The sequence below is a fragment of the Carassius carassius genome, chromosome 42, assembly GCF_963082965.1.
Source record: "Carassius carassius chromosome 42, fCarCar2.1, whole genome shotgun sequence".
NCBI lineage: Eukaryota > Metazoa > Chordata > Actinopteri > Cypriniformes > Cyprinidae > Carassius > Carassius carassius.
In genome coordinates, this window is record NC_081796.1 from 19,448,553 (window position 1) to 19,467,392 (window position 18,840).

General features: G+C 39.3%; 1 protein-coding gene across 1 annotated transcript; it reads right to left on the minus strand.

Moving 5' to 3' along the window:
• Positions 1 to 670: 670 nt before the first annotated feature.
• LOC132124181 (patched domain-containing protein 1-like) lies at positions 671 to 13,206 on the minus strand. Its single transcript, XM_059535073.1, has 4 exons — positions 11,498 to 13,206; positions 8,482 to 9,145; positions 2,039 to 5,421; positions 671 to 1,060 (listed from the first exon to the last, which is right to left on the minus strand). The coding sequence occupies exons 1-3, from the start codon at positions 11,843 to 11,845 to the stop codon at positions 3,770 to 3,772; spliced, it is 2,664 nt and encodes an 887-aa protein (XP_059391056.1). The 5' UTR covers positions 11,846 to 13,206; the 3' UTR covers positions 671 to 1,060; positions 2,039 to 3,769.
• Between the last annotated feature and the right edge of the window lie 5,634 nt (positions 13,207 to 18,840).

An 18,840-nucleotide genomic window follows, 5' to 3' on the forward strand; every position in this document is an offset into this window, starting at 1 on the left:
TTTTCAGTGTCTACTTTGGTTTACTTCACACTTGCCATGTTTTTGCTGTCACATCGTATCTACACTGGATGTGTCAAAGCATTGCAAATCATTTGATTTCTGTGTCAGCATATCATAAATAGAATGAGTCAGTAGTTTTCTGTCTGGAATTTGTTGCGCCGCATCCAGTGTAGACAGTGTCACTGATTATAATAAGTTATATTGTATTGCGCCACGCCGCTTGCAATTGGTGTAGACACAATGTAAGTTAATGTCGCTTTCTGATGCTGTGTTTGGATTTTCATGCAACATTATTTGAAATTACCGCAGGGCAAAAAAATTCTCTCATGGGCCGGATGTGACCCATATATCCTCCGTCCGGATCTGCTTCCTTGTACAACTGTTGGCGAAAGCTACATTAATGTAATTATTACATTTTGAATATGGATATTTTTCTTACAAAAACAAATTGATTCACTACAGGAGGCCTTTATTCACCCCCTGGAGCTGTGTGAGACACTTTTTATTATGGATGGGCGCTTTTTATTTAAATTATTTTGGACTGATGCAGTACAACACCCGCTGACTGCCATTAAACAGCTTAAAAGATCAAAAAAACTTTTTAATATAACTCCGACTGGATTCGTCTGAAAGGACAAAGTCATATACACCTAGGATGACGTGAGGGTGAACTAACCCTTTAATATCTTATGCAGTTTTACTTGTTTATATATGCACAAAAGTACAGATTAAGAAAATTATTTTATTTTATTCAGTATAGGGCCTGTCAAGAAAAGTACTGAACAATAAGGATGTTTCTGATGTGTTTCAGTGCTATTCTGAGATCAGTGAAAGCTCTATTTACAGCACTGTTCTGAAATAAGACAGAGCTGTCTGAGTGCTACTGAGATCAGCAAGAGCTTAGATCAGTAAAAGCTGAAGTTGGGTAGCTTGTCTGAGAACATTTAGAGATGTTTGAAAACTTTAATTAAATTGTTGAGAGAATCTTAAAGAGCACTATCCTCAGATTAGTCTGAAATTGTGTAGAGTACTGGCTACTTCATTAAGATGAATAAAACAGCTGTGAGAGGCTCTAGCACTGTAAATTAGGGGTGTAACGGTAAGCAAAAATCACGGTTCGGTACGTACCTCGGTTTTAAAGTCACGGTTCGGTTCATTTTCGGTACAGTAAGGGAAAGAAATGCAAACATTAAACTGCAGGTTGTTTATTACTATACACTTTTTAAAAAAATACTTTTTAATAAAATAAATATAAAATAAAAAAAGAATAAGAAATAAAATACTGCTGCAAAGTTCTCCACTAAATAAAATACTCTCAGTCTCAAATCAATCTCATATAATAAAATATAATGACAAATATAAATAAATAACTATGATTACAGTGCAGCATTACCAATACCAGCTTGTAGGCCTGCTTCACCAGAACCGTGCCGTGCCTGCTGCTGTATGTGACAGGGAGACTGCCGACAGACCAGGCTCTTGTCTTCATGACAACAATATCTATACTTCATGTTGAGCATAAATATAAAGCCTACTGATAAAGGACACCGTCAACAGTATTGACGGCAAAAAAAGACTATGTTTGACAGGTGCAATATTTGAAAATCGATAATTATTAATTTATTTTCTAAATTACATTTATATCTGAATTTATGTCAAAAATTCAGTGAAAAATGAAAAATAGGCATCAGTTCTATTTCTAGCATGCACGCGTTTTCCGCGCGGCTCGAGCCGCGCCTGAGATGCACGTCTCACGCAGGCAGTCTGCAAGCTCTAACCTGTTAACATGGGAGCCGAATTAAAAATGGACACGCCCCGCAGCTGAAACGCTTGCGCCACGCATCCAGTGTGTCGCCGGCCTTAGAATCAGATGCAGGGCGGGATTTGCGCTGAACGCGGAGACTTCCGCCACTTGATATGTTCGTTTGGAAACACGAAAATGTACTTATGTTCCGCGCACAAATTATTGCATTCCGTCATTCGGTACACACGTGCACCGTACCGAAAGCCCTGTACCGAAACGGTCCGGTACGAATACACGTACAGTTACACCCCTACTGTAAATATATACATTTAATTAGCCATATAGTTGTGTATATTTGAATGTGTAGCCTATATCTGAATCTCATCCCGATGCTTGTGGGCCATGCAGTGATTCAGAAGTGCTACTAAGGAGGAGATTGGAGTAGGTAAGGACCATCAAGCAGGTGGTGGGGAATGGTCAAAAAAGCCAATTTTACAGCTGCCACATTAAGTGTGTGTGCATTTGTGTCCTATCATGTACATGTCTAACTGTCTTTTTCCCTTTTATTGTCCTTTATATGATTATCTGGAGCAATGCATTCAACAATATTTCACAAGCTGCAACATAACCATTCTATTATACCACAGTCATCAGGAATGTCAATGTCACAGTCCACGTGTGTGCTTGAGAAAGGGATACTTGAAAAAAGATATGCCCCCAACCCAGCTGCCTTAAATCACCAATCCTTGCACATATACAGTAAGAGTTGGAGCTAATGGGGATGCTGTTTTACTTCATGATTAATTTGATATCAATTGGTTTTGAGACTGAGGGTAATTTGAAATGTAAGTGGATATGATTGGCCAGATGTTCCTTTCTTATGGTCTCTTTCTGCTCCAGGTCTCTCTGTATCTATTTTTTGTTCAAGCCTCTCATACTCAGAGGGCAAAAGAGGGTGAAAACAAAGGGACCCTGGCTTATGCATATTGTTGAAGAGCATTGTCCGTGACAAGGTGATTTTCAACATTTCAGAGGCAAACAAAATAAGCAAGAAGCAGCAGGGCAAAATCCTTCATAGATGATACTTTCCATTGCAGTGTGACTTAATTGGTAACCTTATTGAATTGAGAGGGTAGGAAATTAAACATACACTATTCAACTAAACTGTGATCAGAGTTACCATGGAAGCATTGCACAGCATACCAACCTGTCAGCAGAGTCTTGCTTCTATGTATCGCTCAGATACATCCCCACCCCCTTCCATCCTGTATTTCACCCGCCCATGGAAGATGAGCCTTAAATGCCTCTGAGACATTGGTAATTGTAGGGGAGGTGACTTTCACCATGATCAGTGAAAATATTTTTGATCTTTTCAAATACTATGTATTTTTAATACCATCATATACCAAAAGACAAATATACTGTCCTGACAAAAACATCTAACCTCTGAGAAGAAATGACATTGGGCGCATTAAAGTCATGGCTGTCAGAGGATGTGGATATGGCTGCTTGGTCTTTAGCTTAGTGCCCCATAAAAGTCTTGGTATGGTTCTTGGGGCATCAGAAGCATTGTACGTCTCTATCTATGCCTTGTCAAAGCAATTGCTTGTTACAGTTTCAGCTCTACAGCTGCTGTAATACTGCAGACCAGAGAAGCCCCCCTCTGTGATTATCTGCAACTGTGCAGCAGTGTGGTTCATCTGTCCTTCTTCGCTCTCATTGAGCTGCAGCAAAACCTTCATAGGACTTTTACCATGACAACAATACACCCACTGTTAATGGCTCAACGTCAAACTCATCTGCTCTTACCATCAAACAGAAGCCTTGTTTAAAATATCGGCTCATTCTAAAGAACAGCCATAAAGTACTTAAAAGCCATCTAGAGGCTTTTAAGTATGGGAACTGGAAGCCTAGCTGCACAAAGGCTGACTCTCATATCTCAGGTCTCCTTCTGCCACCCCCTGTGGGTGTTTTGTTTTTTCTCTCTTGTACATCCTCCAGTCTACCTCTGTTTTGGGCATGTGGTCAGACAGTGGTAATCTGATCAACCACATGTGTGTTGTTCACCATTTCCACACACTCAATTTCCTCCAGGTTTTCTGCAGCATTCTTTCTCTCCTGACATTTTTTCTTGGAGGGAGGCAAGAAGGTGAGCAGGACAGGGACAATGGCCAAACAGTGGAAGGCGGTGATGATGGTGGTGAGAAAGAAGCACCTGAAGAGTGTGCGGGTGAGGTTTGAGGGCACGGCTGTGAGAGGGAGCAGAGCAGCCCCATAACACAAGTAACTCTGAAGGGCAGGAACTCCATGTCGTTCCAGAGCTAGTTTCACCCAGCGCGTACGCGTGGATTCCCGGCCTAGAGCAAATGCAGATACCAGTGGAGCACTGGAGTCTACAGCATAGTTCACCCCATAGATCAGACACAGCACTGAGACGCAATCCAACTCTACACGCCACAGGGTCATGAAACCCACCAGCCCAAACTCAACAGAGGCTACTGTCACAGTCAACCAGGCATTCACCAGTGGGTCAGCTGCCAAGAAGGTGGAAAAGAAGAGCAAAAAGAGAGCTGCAATACAAGAGTTCTTCAGGGGTGCTCCAACAGATGAAGCATAACGGTCCATATACACAAAGGATGGATTAAAAATTATGAATTTCACCCTGGAGGTCAGCGACAACTTCCTTAGTGTGTCCAGCAGGATAGACATCTCCTCTCGTTTGTTTTCTGTTGTCTTGGCCACTAGAAACATACGTGAGGCTACCACATCAAATTCCCCATCCGCACGTTTGGCAAAAATGATATCGTCTGAGAAATGCACAAATTGGGGTTGGAGCAAAAAGCCAGACCGCAAATGTTCTGTGAAGTTGCTGCGTGACAGGCTAGTGGTGATGTTCAGTCCATGAAGGTAGTTGAGGTAACTCTCAAACCAGGAGATGCGTTCAAAACCTTTAGTGTATTCCAGTAAGTCGTCTTGCACGCTCGTGTTCCAGTACTCAATGGACTCATAAATGTAGAAGCCAATCACAGGGCTGTAACTGCTGAAATACCGTTGCTGTGCATGGGTGTATGCTATAGTGCTTGTTTCTGTGGCGACCACATTACTAAGATCTGACCCTTCACTGACCTGAAGGTAGCCCATGAGGGCAAAGGAAACATAAACTAAGTAAAAGAGAACCACAAATGGTTTGACATAGGTGTTGGTGATCCAGTCACAGTAGTACCGCTTCATAAAGGCTACCAGCAGGTGACTCTCATAAGCACGCAGTGGTCCTGCTTCTGTGGCCTCCTCGTTGTAATGTGTGTACATGAGAAAGCGATACCATGCTGGCTTCTGCTGCAGCAACTCGGGCTTTGGTACACGCCTGCAGAATAGACTGTGACGGTAGTTGTTTTCCAGGTAGCCGGCAAACACTAAGTTGGAGCCATAGAAGGTGATGATGTAGAGGTAGTTGAAGATGACTGAGATACAGGCATTTCGACAAAAGAGACGCACAGCCTCAATGTTTGTGAATGGACTGGCCCCGATGCCAAAGGTGACCACATGCAAGGCCGTGCTAGCTGTGAAGGGCAGCATACAGTCAGAGAAAACAGCAGCAACACGCTCCTTCACATGCTGGTCCTCGCGGGTACGTCGCCAAGATGACAGCATCTCAAATGTTCCAAACAAGCCATGACCTGAAAGAGATGAAGAGAGAAAATACATCTTTCAGTGATTTATAAACCTTAAATGAAAAAACGTGAAGTGAAATGGTCTAAGCATATCTTAGAATGATTTTGGCAGGCAACTCTTTCAAATGACATAAATGGCTGCTGGGAAAAGTGAAGATGTAAATAATTGAACAAAACGGTGACAAGACAGTCACTCTGCAGCTGCATCGCAACAATAGATGTGAGGGAAAAAACAGATGCTCTATTTCTCTGGCACCTGCAATAGCACTCCTTTTTTTATGGACAAAGCTAAGCCAAAAAGTGTTTAGCATGCACTGTAGCATTTATACATCCATCAGTAAAAAAAATCGAATTATTATCCAGTTCAATCTATACAAACGGTTGCCTTTAGAGGACTCCATTCCTAATTTGAAGCTTATCATCATCATCAGTGCAGTTTACTGGAAAATCCATCAAAATAAAGAAAGGATTGAAAGCCAAGTCATAGAAGCCTCTTGGCTACCACCACCTCTATTTACAGAGCATGATCTAACCATAGCCCAATCTCTCCTCCTTCAGCTTCACAGCTGTTGAATTTGTAGCTAAATAAATCTCAGTCACACTCACTCACGATAGCCACATGTCATGTAATATTGAGCTGATGAAAGGAGAAAACCTTAAGGATGTGAGGAATGCTGACAGCCCCTGTGGCCTTGGGACTTCATAGAAGCACAGAAGCCCAAGACATTAGGCAAACTGGGTCAGTCTACTTTTAGAAGTTGATATAAAGGAACTCGGGGTCCTACAATTGAACACAACTCATCGTGATGAAGCTAACACTCTTACACCATAACATACATTTACATGTTTAACTTGTGCTCTCACATTGTATTGTATTTTTATTTTTTTCTCGTGTTTTTTCCTCTCTAGCTTTCTACATGACTCGCTCATGCAGGCAGAGTGAGCAGATGGCTCTCACCTACAGGGTTGCCACGACATCAGTGACTCATCATTCATGACGGAGTTTCCCTCGGTCCGATATCACCAGTACTGCCTCTCACACAGGCCTGGGGTGTGTGCCCAGCACAATAGCTAGCAGAGTCACCAAACAGCATTGGCCTGACGTCTTGGCCTCCATGATTGGAAGTTTTCTGATTTTCTGATTTTTCTCAAATTAAAATAATGGGCAGTAAGAGGAGATTACAGCTAAACTAAACAATCAAGATCTGTGAGTAAAACAAGGAAAGTGAGAGAGAGACTGTAATTTCTATCCTCATGCTGTTTTCTCATTTTCCTCAAACTTTTGCCTTCGCTCTCTGCCTCTGCCACAAACATTTTCTTCTTTACTAATTGAACCAACTATTTTATTTCCAATTAAACAAAATAAAGAATACCAATGTAACACACAGACTGATTCTTAGTATGCAAATCTCCTAAACATCTTTGTTCATCTCCCAAGATGCAGTGCAGTCTTTTTGTCTTCATAAACATGACATTAATCTTAGCAATTATGGCCTATAATATCTCTCACTTCCATCTTTCCATTATCTTCAGAAGACTGTCAAATGATTTCAGCTGACAGCTAATGTCCTTGTAATGGAATTTGTTTTAAATAAAAGGCTGGTGGCCTACAGAGATAAGGCCTATTGTTTTGTCAGACATCCGTTATGTTGTACTTATATCCCTGCTTTTCTCTGAACCCTGTTCAACTCAGTATGAACAACCTGGAATGATATTAATATGCAGTGACTCTGGGCAGCTCTATCAAGTTCTGTTTTTAAGTTAAAAAAGTGCTCTCTATGAGAGCTCTGTAAGGAGATGCTGTCACTCGGGCTGTGATTGGAAACCAGTGGGGAGAATTCTGAGATTGCTGACGTTGAGTGGCACGATTGTCAAGGTTGAGATTGAAGTGTAAAAGCATTATAAGGACAACACAGATGTCAGTCTTCTTGAGAAATGCAATAGTAATGTTTTAGAGTGGGTGGCATTGGGGTCAATCTAAACGCATGGTTTCTTGCCAAGCCCTTGTTTTTCTTTTCCATTTTTTCTTCTTCTCATTTCTGTCTTTCACCCCAGCCTGTTATTTTCTCAACAGAGGCCTCCACCCACACGTGGCACTAATTGTTGTGTGTAAGAGATGGCCAATGAGAGCAAGCAATATGGATGTGATCTGTCAGGATGCATGTATGCTTGTTGGTAATTAGTTGCAAGAAATCTGCCTGTGTAAATCTATCTGTTCCACATGCACACAGCTGATTCACCCAGAATGGCTCATGGACAGAAGACAACAGAAGGGGATGGAATTCCTCTAAAGGCTGTCTTTTGAGCTCTATTAGGGAATTCCTTTGATGTGGAGCGTTTCATTTTTAATGATACACCTTGACAAAAGTGCAATGCAGAGCTTTCCGGCCAGTCAAAAAGGTGCACTCGTTTAACCTTACAGTCATTTAAAATACAAGCAGTCACAGTATGGAAATGGCAGATCAAAAGAACGGAACGAATATGCAGACAGCAATGGCGACTAGTGATTAGAGAGAAAAGAGCACAAATCACTGGGATGATGCAAATACACAATCATTTAAAATTTTGGGTCAGTTATTCAGCAATTGATCAAAAGTGACAGTAACGAGTTTTACATTGTTCATTGAAAATTCTATTTCAAATAAACGGCATTCTTTTGAACATTCCACTAATCAAAGAAAATTAAAAAAAAAAAAAAAAAACAGTTTCCACAAAAATTTCAAACAGCACAACTATTTTCAACATTGGTAAAAAAAAAAATGTTTCTTGAGCACCAAATCAACATATTAGAATGATTTCTGAAGAATCGTGATATTGAAGACTGCAGTTGGCTGCGGAAAATTCAGCTTTTTCCATCACAGGAAAAAAAATTACATTTTAAAATTTTTATTTATATTTCATAATATTACTGTTTTTACCATATTTTTGATTAAATAAATGCAGCTGTGGTGAGCATAAGAGACATCTTTCAAAAAAAATATTTCAAAAAATTTGAATAAACAACTTTTGAACTGCAGAGTACACTTCTGCATAATAGGAGGACAGGAAGGCGCAATATAATCTCACCTAACATGACAAAAGGGATGCCCAGGTATGTTGAATTGTATTTCCCTCCTGTGAGATTGAAAATGCCTGCAGAAGTGAGTGTAGCCAGGCTGACGGTCACCAGAGCCAGAAGACCCAGCCATGGCTTTGTACGCACACAGTCTCGCATTGAGCAGCACAGCATGGCCAACGAGAGACACAGAGCCAGGCTAAAGAGCAGCGGCCGTTCTGATACCCGACTGGTCATTTGGAAGTCCCTCTGAAGAGAAGAGGAAGTGAAGGGGTATAGGCTAAGCTCTAGATGAGCCTTTCCAAAGTTCTCCAACTCCTTGCAGAACAGCAGCTCCCAGCTGGCCGCTACCACTTCGTTCAGTGGGCTGGCCGCTTGCAGGTAGTACGTGAGTTGAAGGGCTCGAGCAGTACGCACCCCGTCTCTCCCTCCACCTGCCAGGACTCCGCCCAGCTGGTGCCCAATGTAGGCCTCCCGCCCATCTTTGAGTTTGGTGATGGGATAATGCAGAGTGGGTACTGAATGGTTGGATGCCCACGCTGACCTCATCTCCTCCAGAACTCGCAGGATGTCATCCACAATGCAGCTCTTGCTGTCATCCAACAGGCAGAGGTGGGCAAAGGTGTAGTTGAATCCCAGCATAGGAACCTGGATCTGAGTAATTGTGTTGTGTAGCTTGGGGTGGAAAAGAGGGGGATAAAAAATATATATAGATTTTACTAATAAGTACAGGTAAATACAAATAAACTAAATTTGAATTAGTCAATGAAAAGATATACACTGCCATTCAAAAGTATGACCAAAAATACAGCAAGAACAGTAAAACTGCAAAATATATATATATATATATTTTTTTTTTGTATTTTTAGATCTTTTAATTGTTATTCCTTTTATGGCAAAACTGAATTTTCAGCAGCCATTACTCTAGTCTTTAATGTCAAATAATCTCTCTAGTATGCTGATTTTGTGCTCAAAAATCATTATTTTCTATAAATGTTGAAAACAGTTATGCTACTTATTATTTTTGTGGAAACTGTGAAACTTTTTTCAGGAATCTTTGATGAATAGAATGTTCAAAAGAACAGAATAAATAAAACATTTTGTAACATCTATGCTGCTTTATTTTGATTGATTTAATGCATCCCTGTTGAATAAAAGTATCAATTTCTTAAAAAAAAAAAAAACCCTGGCGAAACACTGACCTTAAACTTTTGAATGGAAGCGTGTTATGTTCTTGCAACATTAGGAATAATTCAAATGAAAACTTTTAATACACAAGAGTAAACTGTTATTGTCAGTATTTCAATGCATTTAATTGCAAGTATCTTGTTGCCAGGCAACAAAAAAGCATGTTGCTGCAGGAAGAATGTGCCAACAGTTTTACTTCCTGTATAAAAACACAAATGCAACATCAAAGAAAAACTTTTAGACTTTCTTCTAAGGCAATCCATGTGCGAGGAGCATTGATTGTCCTCTGAGGTCAGAGTCTCTGCGTTGTTAATGTCAGACTGATTAGACTGTGTCAGACTCAGATCACCGGGGGAGGCTGCCTCCTCCAATGCTCCTCCAGCCTCTTCAAGCAGCAAAGAAATGTCAGACACACACCAATCAGGCCTCTAATTGCTTAATCCTTGATAATTTACCCTCAGTTGGAGACATGACATCTGCATGGCCACAGTCTCTGACCTAGAAGGACGCTCCAAATGGACTGTCTGCTCTTCATTTGTAGGAAACAATGGGCAAAGAAAAAATTATACGCTGTATACTATACAGAATATAATCACCTCAAATTCTTTGAACCACGATTTTTCCTTCTTTCAGAATCAGGTCAGATCTTGGCATACACAATTGTCACTGCATGGCTCAGCAGAGGAGAGCAAACCTCTTGCCCAATGGTGGCCTGTGATACAGTGAACAAGGTTATACCGAGACCCGTTGTGTTATGGTGCAGAGAGAATATAAAGAAAGGCTCTATTTCTGGAATATATAATGCATTGTGAATATTAAAAAGTTCTTAAGATGTAGTTGCAGCTCGGGCTTAGTTCATTTAGCTCAAGAAAATTGAAACAAATGTTTCCAGTTAGAAAGGATGAGTCTAAATGCACATGACATGAGTATTTGCAGTAATAATAAAGTGTCTTTGCTAGCAAAATGTCAATCTGAAATGTTTAGCCACAATTTCATCTACATTCCACAAAAAGAGGTAAAGTACTTATTTAGTTTTTGCCTGAATTTTTATTTATTTATTTTTCTTTTTTGCGAGTACAGTATAAGCAGAAGTTGCCAGCATCATATTTCATATTGGTGGTGTCTGGGGGGTGAATTTTGGAGCTGGACTGAGAAGCTGTGTTACAGGAAGATAAAGTAGGCCACAGGCTAACACTGACCGGCACATTGCATGAAATATTTCTAATATTTAAAAAATATATGATCCAGTGAGAGCTGTGGGAAGAGAACTTTCCTTGAAATCCAGTTAATATCATAGCACCTGTATTCCACAGGGGAATTAAAGTTACAGATTTGTTCAGTGTTCAGACATTTTGAAAGGGTTATTATCCAAGTGATTCCTGAGTACTAGGAATGAGTTAATAAATTAATATTAATCACAGAAATATCTTCCAGTTTTCCATTTACTGTGGGACTAGCATCATATACCATATTTAACATCTGTTACATGAATATTGATTAATAGCATTTATTTCAATGGATTCTGTGACTTTGTTGAACGAAAAAGAGTATTACATAATCACAAAAAGTGTGTTTCTATGCAAATATAATCTGAAAAGTGATGAAAGAGCACGAAAAGTTGTAAAGCTGATTAAGACGTATATTTTTCAAATTATCTGGAACGTGTGATTCCTTTTCACTTTTTACCCTTTATAAGAGAAAGATAAGCTTCAAGGAAAGTTGGATCTCTCAAAAAGTAGCTAAATAAAAAAAAATATGGATTCACGGAGCCCTGACAACACTTTTGTAACAGTTTAAACTGTTGGATAAAAGCAACAACTCCATGGAAATGTTACTCACCTTTAGGACTGAGTTGACGTGATGAGGGTCCAACACGCTCCCCCTGCGCGAAGTCACGATGACCCGGCCATATCTCCCGGGTGTTTGCAAGTCTGAGTAGAGGGTGTGTTTGGATCGGTTCACGGGGAACAAACTATCCACCAAGTTCCCCTCGATCTTCGCCAGGCTGTGTTTGGGAGCTAACAGGTACTCCACGTTTTCCTCTATGCGGTATCTGCTGAAGCTCGCGCCCAACAGGATGGAGATCAGCACGGGTGCGGAGGCGAAAAACACTGGGTGATTGGCGACAAAGTGGCCCAGTTTATGGAATGACGTCCTGAGCCCTTCGTGCAACACTTGTCGCAACATCCTAGAATGCAGCAACAGCGCAAGGGCGATGAACCAGCATCAGCATCAGAGATCCGGAGCATCAGTGTTCAACCCACGCAGCTGGATCACTGAAATAATGAAGCGTTGCGTTGAATCTCACCAGGTCCTTCTGGGTCAGAGACGTTTTGTTAGTAGGCTACTGCATTTACTTTTAAGAAAAAGATAAGTCGGAATGAAAATGCATGTGGCAATATCACTGTGCGAGACTTTCAAAGGCTCGACTTTTCTTTCAGTATTCTGTCAGTTATTTTGGGGCGCAGTTTCGCGCAACCCAGGCTTTGGCGTCGCTATAGTTATGTATCCTTCAAACACCTCGAAGACGTTTTAAACAAAATGCTAAAAGGGATTGTGATATGCAAATCTATAATGAACTATAAGAATAATGAATCATTAGACTATTATGATTTTTTGATGTACAATCCCACATGGAGAAAACGCTCGAGTAACGAAACGTTGCTATGCTTATCTTTTCAGAATACCGTGATTTCTATTTACGGGCATTTATTTTAGCGCAATTTTAGCTAACTTTACCTAAAACGTCGTTTGAAATATACACTTAGACTATGCATATTTTTAAGAACCCTCAAACCATCTGTTTTGAATTCATAAGGGATTCAAGTCTTTATTTTGGGGTCAACAAACCCCTCTACTCAGCCCCACCCCATAATTCGCACCCTGGGCAATAGTGATCACTGGAGTTACAGGTTAGGCCATTCGTAGAAGGAAAAACCCTAAACCAGCACGACGAGCTGAAAAGTGGCTGTTTTTAGGTTTGTTTGTTTAGATTTTTTTCGACAGGGAAAGGAATGTTCTGAATTATTACCAGTTACGTCTTTGCAGTTTCATGCCATCTGAGAGACCCAATTTCCATAAATGCGTCGTTGATCCGAGTGGAAGGAATGATATGCTCATTTCTCGTAATAGAAACGAATCTCTTTTCTTTTTGAATAGATCCACAGCGTCTTAGAGAGGATAAATCCACTTCATATCGGTGTATTTTTAACAGTGAACTGGTCATGTACTTACAAACAGTTTCAAATACGCAAATACAGTTTTGTATATTCCATTATCTATGAGCTGCGTCTCAATGATCCATATGAATCCCGTACCGCGCCCAGCACGACCGCTATCCGCTGTTACCAGTCTGAAAACACGAATCTCAACCACCGACCCGCGGTGCAGAATGCGTGCGGGCTCCGTGCAGCTCCAGCTCGGCCACTTGTGTGCATTTCCTTTCCGAGCTAATGCATTCGTTTGCTGCGCTAGGCTGCTCCACAGAAAATATTTACAGACGAACGCGATGCGGCACTTAATTGCTCAGTTACAGAGCTAATTCAGAAGTTCAGGTTTCCCGATGAGCCGGTCAGTGAATGCCAGTGGTGCCCACACCCCCAGAAGACCTAATCACGGGAATGGTTTTGTGTCAAGGCGAAATGAAAGCTTTTCTGATTGGTCTGTTAACGTTAGACCATACAAGAGATAATAACACACAGAGACAACGATTATGTGACAGTATATATTCTGTGTGACAGCCTGTTAAAGACTGACTATAGAAACTGTTTGCAATTACTATGCTAATATACACGTAGCCTACAAACATATTTTATATATGAGCACTTTATATTAGCCTACAGACAAAATTATCACCTTTATAACAAAATGAATAGGGTACATTAGGCATGAAAAAACAGGTTGCAATTCTTTAGCTCATTAAAGCAGTATTAATTCTGAATGGATAGCCTATCAATGTTTTTATCGTTCATCAATGGGAAAAAAGCGTTCTTGAGTGATTCCAACGATATCGTTTCTCTTTGTCTTTATCGTTGTAGCTGTGGTGTGGACTCTGCCATTCTTTAATATTGAGAACGGTTTTTAGAAACGTATATCTTTAGTGTAATCTTTATAGTTATCATCCTTTGTGTGAACAGGCTTTTACAGATGCAACAGACTTTGTTCTAATATTTGCCTCTACAGAAAGGGAAAAAGTGTTCAGAACCAAAAGCCAGCTACTAGGATTGATTCAGCACCATGGACAGAGATTAACTATCTACTATATTTATATAAACTATATTTTAGTCTTTAGCGCACAGGCACTTTCTCGGAGTCAAAGTGTCAGTGTCTAGGTGATTAGAAATGACACTAAATAAGTCACACTACCCAGGAAGGGTCACCTCTCATCTCGACAAATCACATGAATGAATGCAAGCATATGAATGAGTACCGGCACCCCCCCCCCCCCTCATTTCAAGCACTGGGATCCAGAATACTTTTTTTTTTAAAGATGAATTTGGTAACAATTAAAAGAATAGTTCAGCCAAAAATGAAAATTTGCTCAAAATGTGCTCACCAATGGATCCACTGGTGTTAAGCTAATTATTAATTTATTACAAATATACAGTTTTTTGTTTCACAAGATGTGTGTGTGTGTTTATCAGCTGTTTGGACTCTCATACTGACGGCACTCATTCACTTTAGAGGATCCACTGGTAAGCAAGGGATGTAATGCTAAATTTCTCCAAATCTGTTCTGATGTAGAAACATGCTCATCTACATCAGCAAATTTTCATTTTTGGATGAACTATTCCTGTAAGTCAATATGTTTGAGAGTTTACCATTATTATTATTTTTTTTTTCTTTTAATGTCCTTTTGGTATTATTGGCACAATTGCCCATCTTGCCATATTTATATAGCGCTTTATACAATATAGATTGTGCCAAAGCAGCTTTACAGTGTTTAACAGGTATTGTGTCGAATTTAGGAGTACTAAATAGTTAAAGTCAATTCATCATTGATTTAGTGATGTCATCATCCATCTCAGTTCAGTTATCTTCAAATAGTTACTGTGCATTCAAGTCGACAGTATTGCCAAAAATTAAGTGTCCCCAACTAAGCAAGCCAAAGGCAACAGTGACAAGGAACCAAAATTCCATTGATGACAAAAATGGAGGAAAAAAAGTCTTGAGAGAAACAAGTCTCAGTCAGAAGGGCCAGTTCTCCAGTAGCACAGTAGTGTGTTATGTGTATGCCAGGTTAAAGAGATGGGTCTTTAATCTAGATTTAAACTGACAGAGTGTGTCTGCCTCCCAAACAATGCCAGGTACAGTAGATTGTTCCAGAGTTTGGGTGCTATATAGGAAAAAGATCAAATGGCCAGAGTTGAGATCGCAGAGGACATGAAGGATTGTGATAACCATTTAGGGTTTTATAAGTAATTAGCAAGATTTTAAAATGTAAACAATGTTAATAAGGAGGCAGTGCAGTGTTGACAGAACTGGGCTAATATGGTCATATTTTCTGGTTCTAGTAAGAACTCTAGCTTCTACATTTTGAACCAGCTGAAGTTTGTTTATTAAGTGCACAGAACAACCACCAAAATAAAGCATTAAAATAATGTAACATTGAGGTCATTAATAGATGAACATATTAACGTTTTTGCATTTGACATTGAAACAATAGATTGTAATTTAGATATATTTTAGGATGGAAAAATGTGTTTTTACAAATGCTAGAAATGTGTTGCTAGAAATTCTAGGCATCCAGTTTTTTATATCAACTATGCATTCTGTCAGTTTTACAAATTGGTGTTTTGTCAGGCCACAAAAAATAGAGTGCTGAGTATCATCAGCATAACAGTGAAATCTAACACCATGCTTGCTGATGATATCTCCCATGTGTAGTATGTAAAGTGAAAAGCAACGGCCCTAGTACTAAGCCATGTGGTACTCCATACTGCACTAGTGATCGATATGATACGTCTTCATACACTGCTGCAAATTGATGACCATCAGATAAGTACAATTTAAACCATGCATGCTGATGCAATTCCACTAATGCCAACATAATTTTCTAGTCTATTCAAAACAATTTTATGGTTGATACTGTCAAATGCAGCACTAAAATACAATAGCACTAATAGAGAGATACAACGACAAACGGATGATAAGAGCAGGTCATTTGTAACTATTGAATATGGATAAAAGCAATCTCAGTGTTATGGTGTGGTCTAAAACCTGACTGGAAATCCTCACAAGAACATAGTTGTGATGATACTGCCTTTTCTAGTATCTTTAACAGAAAAGGGAGATTTGACATCGGTCTGCAATTAACTCATTCTATAGGAGTGAGTAGTGTTTTTTTAATGAGAGCCTTAATAACAGCCAGGTCTCTCTGAATTCCTCAGACAGACAGTCTCTAGCAGACAGATCATTTAATAACACTGGAACAGTCTGCTGGAGTGCAGGAGCATGGCTCTGGATCTACCCATGCATATCTAATCAAGAATTGAGCCCATGGCTGAGCACGGCTCCCCTACCTGGACTGCTCTAGTGCCTTCTGCTTTTCTCTGAGAGTTATTTGATATCACAAATCCAAATTAGCACAACTATATTTTGTATGTGGTTTATTGAAATCCACAGTGAGGCTGTTCAGATGGATGTTATGTTTCTTTTTTCCTGCCTCTAACCTTTGACCTATGCTGTAGACACAAAAGCTGGACATATAATGATCAACATTGATTTATATTGTTATTGCCATGGTAACCATTGCCTGAGCCTCCTGTAGCCCATTCTTTGCCATATTGTTCCAGCAAACCGACAAAGAATGGTTTCCATGGTTACAGCTTTAGGGCACCATTGTGACTTCACAGCTGAAAGTGCTGGTTGTGTTTAGTCTGTGTAATACCTGCATGAGACAAGTAAATGTTTGGACTCATGTTGTATTATTATTCCTCCTGCGGTATACTGTACTGGCAATACATGGCACAAGTAATGGGTTTGATTCCTAGGGAATGCACAGGCAAAATATGTACTGTAACTTGAATGTAAAAGCTGCTTTGGATACATGATTCTGCCAAATGCATGAATGGAAATCCACACGTGAAAATGTGACACAGTTAAGACTAAACTGACTAAAACAAAAAGTGGAAAAGTACAGGCTGAGTTTATTTTGAGAGACAGGAGAGGAACTAACGATTGTTACCTTGAAAAGGTAGAGAAGGTCTGGTTTTCACAGAGAGGAGGGAGTATGTCTCTAGTTGATTGGTCTCCTGCAGTAGAAATTTACAATAGTTTCTGGAAAGAGTAAAAGATTAGAGCTCAAATCTCACTTGAGCTGTGTGGCGTTCAGAGAAAACCTGAACTGAATAAGGCTTAGATTGCTTGCTGTGCAGTGGAGTCTGGGGAAAAGTTGATATGAGAGAAAAGAGGAGGAGACCTGGATTGAGAGGAGAGGAGAAAAATAAATAGTGGGTGGGAAAGAGAATAAGAGTGATGGCAGGGAGAGAGAGAAGGAGAGAGATGCAGAGAAAGTCAGGGAGGATGGAAAATGTGAGCTGAATGTCAATGATGTCATTTTCCTTGCCTTACTCTTTATCCTTATTTTATCTCAAACTTTTACCAAATAATTTTCTTCAATTGTGTCTTTTTTTCTATGAGAATTATCTAAACATCCTTAGAATTGAGAATCAAAATTATCCAAGATAATAATAGATAATGTTTTTAATTCTATATCTAAGTTCACTTTCATTTTTATATAATAATCTTTCATTTTTATATAAAAATGATAAGATTCTTTTTCTTTTATTTTTTAAGCATAAACTTCACCTCAACATTGAGATATATTCTCTGAAAACAAAGGGATAGTTTATCCAAAAAAGAAAAACTTAGTCATAATTTACAGATCCTCATGTCATTTCAAACATGATTTCTTTCTTCTGCAGAATACAATACATTTTAAGGTATGTTAGTGTTTAGCAAAAGAAAAGAAACTGAGCATGCAGTTTTTATTTAATGATATTTAAGGACTTTTCTTATACATTTTTTTCCTTCAGTTTAGACAGAGATATTACTTATTGGACCAAAAAAAGTACACAGAATCTTGTAGATTACAATTTGCAACTATACGGATGTACTGTTACTTCCTCTACAGTCAAAAATCTGGGTGTTATATTAGAAAGCAAATTGTCTTTTGAAAACCATATTTCCCATGTTAAAAAAACTGCATTCTTCCATCTTAGAAACATTGCCAAGCTACGAAACATGTTACCTGTTTCTGATGCAGAAAAGCTAGTTCATGCATTCATGACCTCTAGACTATTGTAACGTACTTCTAGGTGGTTGTCCTGCATCTTCAATAAACAAGCTACAGGTAGTCCAAAATGCAGCAGCTAGAGTCCTTACCAGGTCAAGAAAATATGATCATATTACCCCAATTATAAAGTATCTGCATGGGCTACCTATTAAGTTCTCTATCATTTACTACATTTTATTACTTACCTATAAGGCCCTTAATGATTTAGCTCCTGGTCACAAAAAGCTGGATTTTTGGTAGTTCCTATGATGGCAAAGTCCACTAAAGGAGGTAGAGCTTTTTTGCATTTGGCTCCCAAACTCTGGAATAGCCTTCCTGATAATGTTCAGGGTTCAGAGACACTTTCTCTGTTTAAATCTAGATTAAAAACACATCTCTTTCGCCAAACATTCAAATAATGCATCTCATAATTTTGGACTGCAGTTATATCTGATCAAATGTGCCTTATTATTCTTTAGCTTGGGTTAAACTAATTAAATTTACTTGGTTGGAACAGCAGCTATGCTAATTATGTCTCTATTTGTTTCTCTGTTTTTCCATGGTATCTACATCCCATGGTAACTAGGATTTACACAAGCTTCAGTCTGGATCCAGAACACCTGAGAAGAGATGATGCCAACCCCTCAAAGGACCTCAGATGATACCAACCCTGAAACAACATACAGAACTACCAAATATTGCTATAAGTGTGATTGCATCATATAATAATTGCTGTTAATAGTGTTCATAATCTGTTTGATTACGTCTTTAATTGTTTTTTACATACATTTCTGCCATATGCACATAAACTGACAGTCACCACTGATAAGCTACTACTAAATATTGTAGAAACTACATTTTCTGTAATTTTCTGTAAAGTTGCTTTGAAATGATTTGTATCCATCAG

What these genes read in the sequence shown, in the direction of transcription:
- LOC132124181 (XM_059535073.1), bottom strand. Translation starts at nt 11,845, where the DNA reads ATGTTGCGACAAGTGTTGCACGAAGGGCTCAGGACGTCATTCCATAAA. An exon ending in ACGTCAACTCAGTCCTAAAG is followed by an intron (nt 9,146 to 11,497) that starts GTGAGTAACATT and finishes TTCCACCCCAAG; the next exon opens with CTACACAACACAATTACTCA. An exon ending in CATCCCTTTTGTCATGTTAG is followed by an intron (nt 5,422 to 8,481) that starts GTGAGATTATAT and finishes CATCTCTTTCAG; the next exon opens with GTCATGGCTTGTTTGGAACA.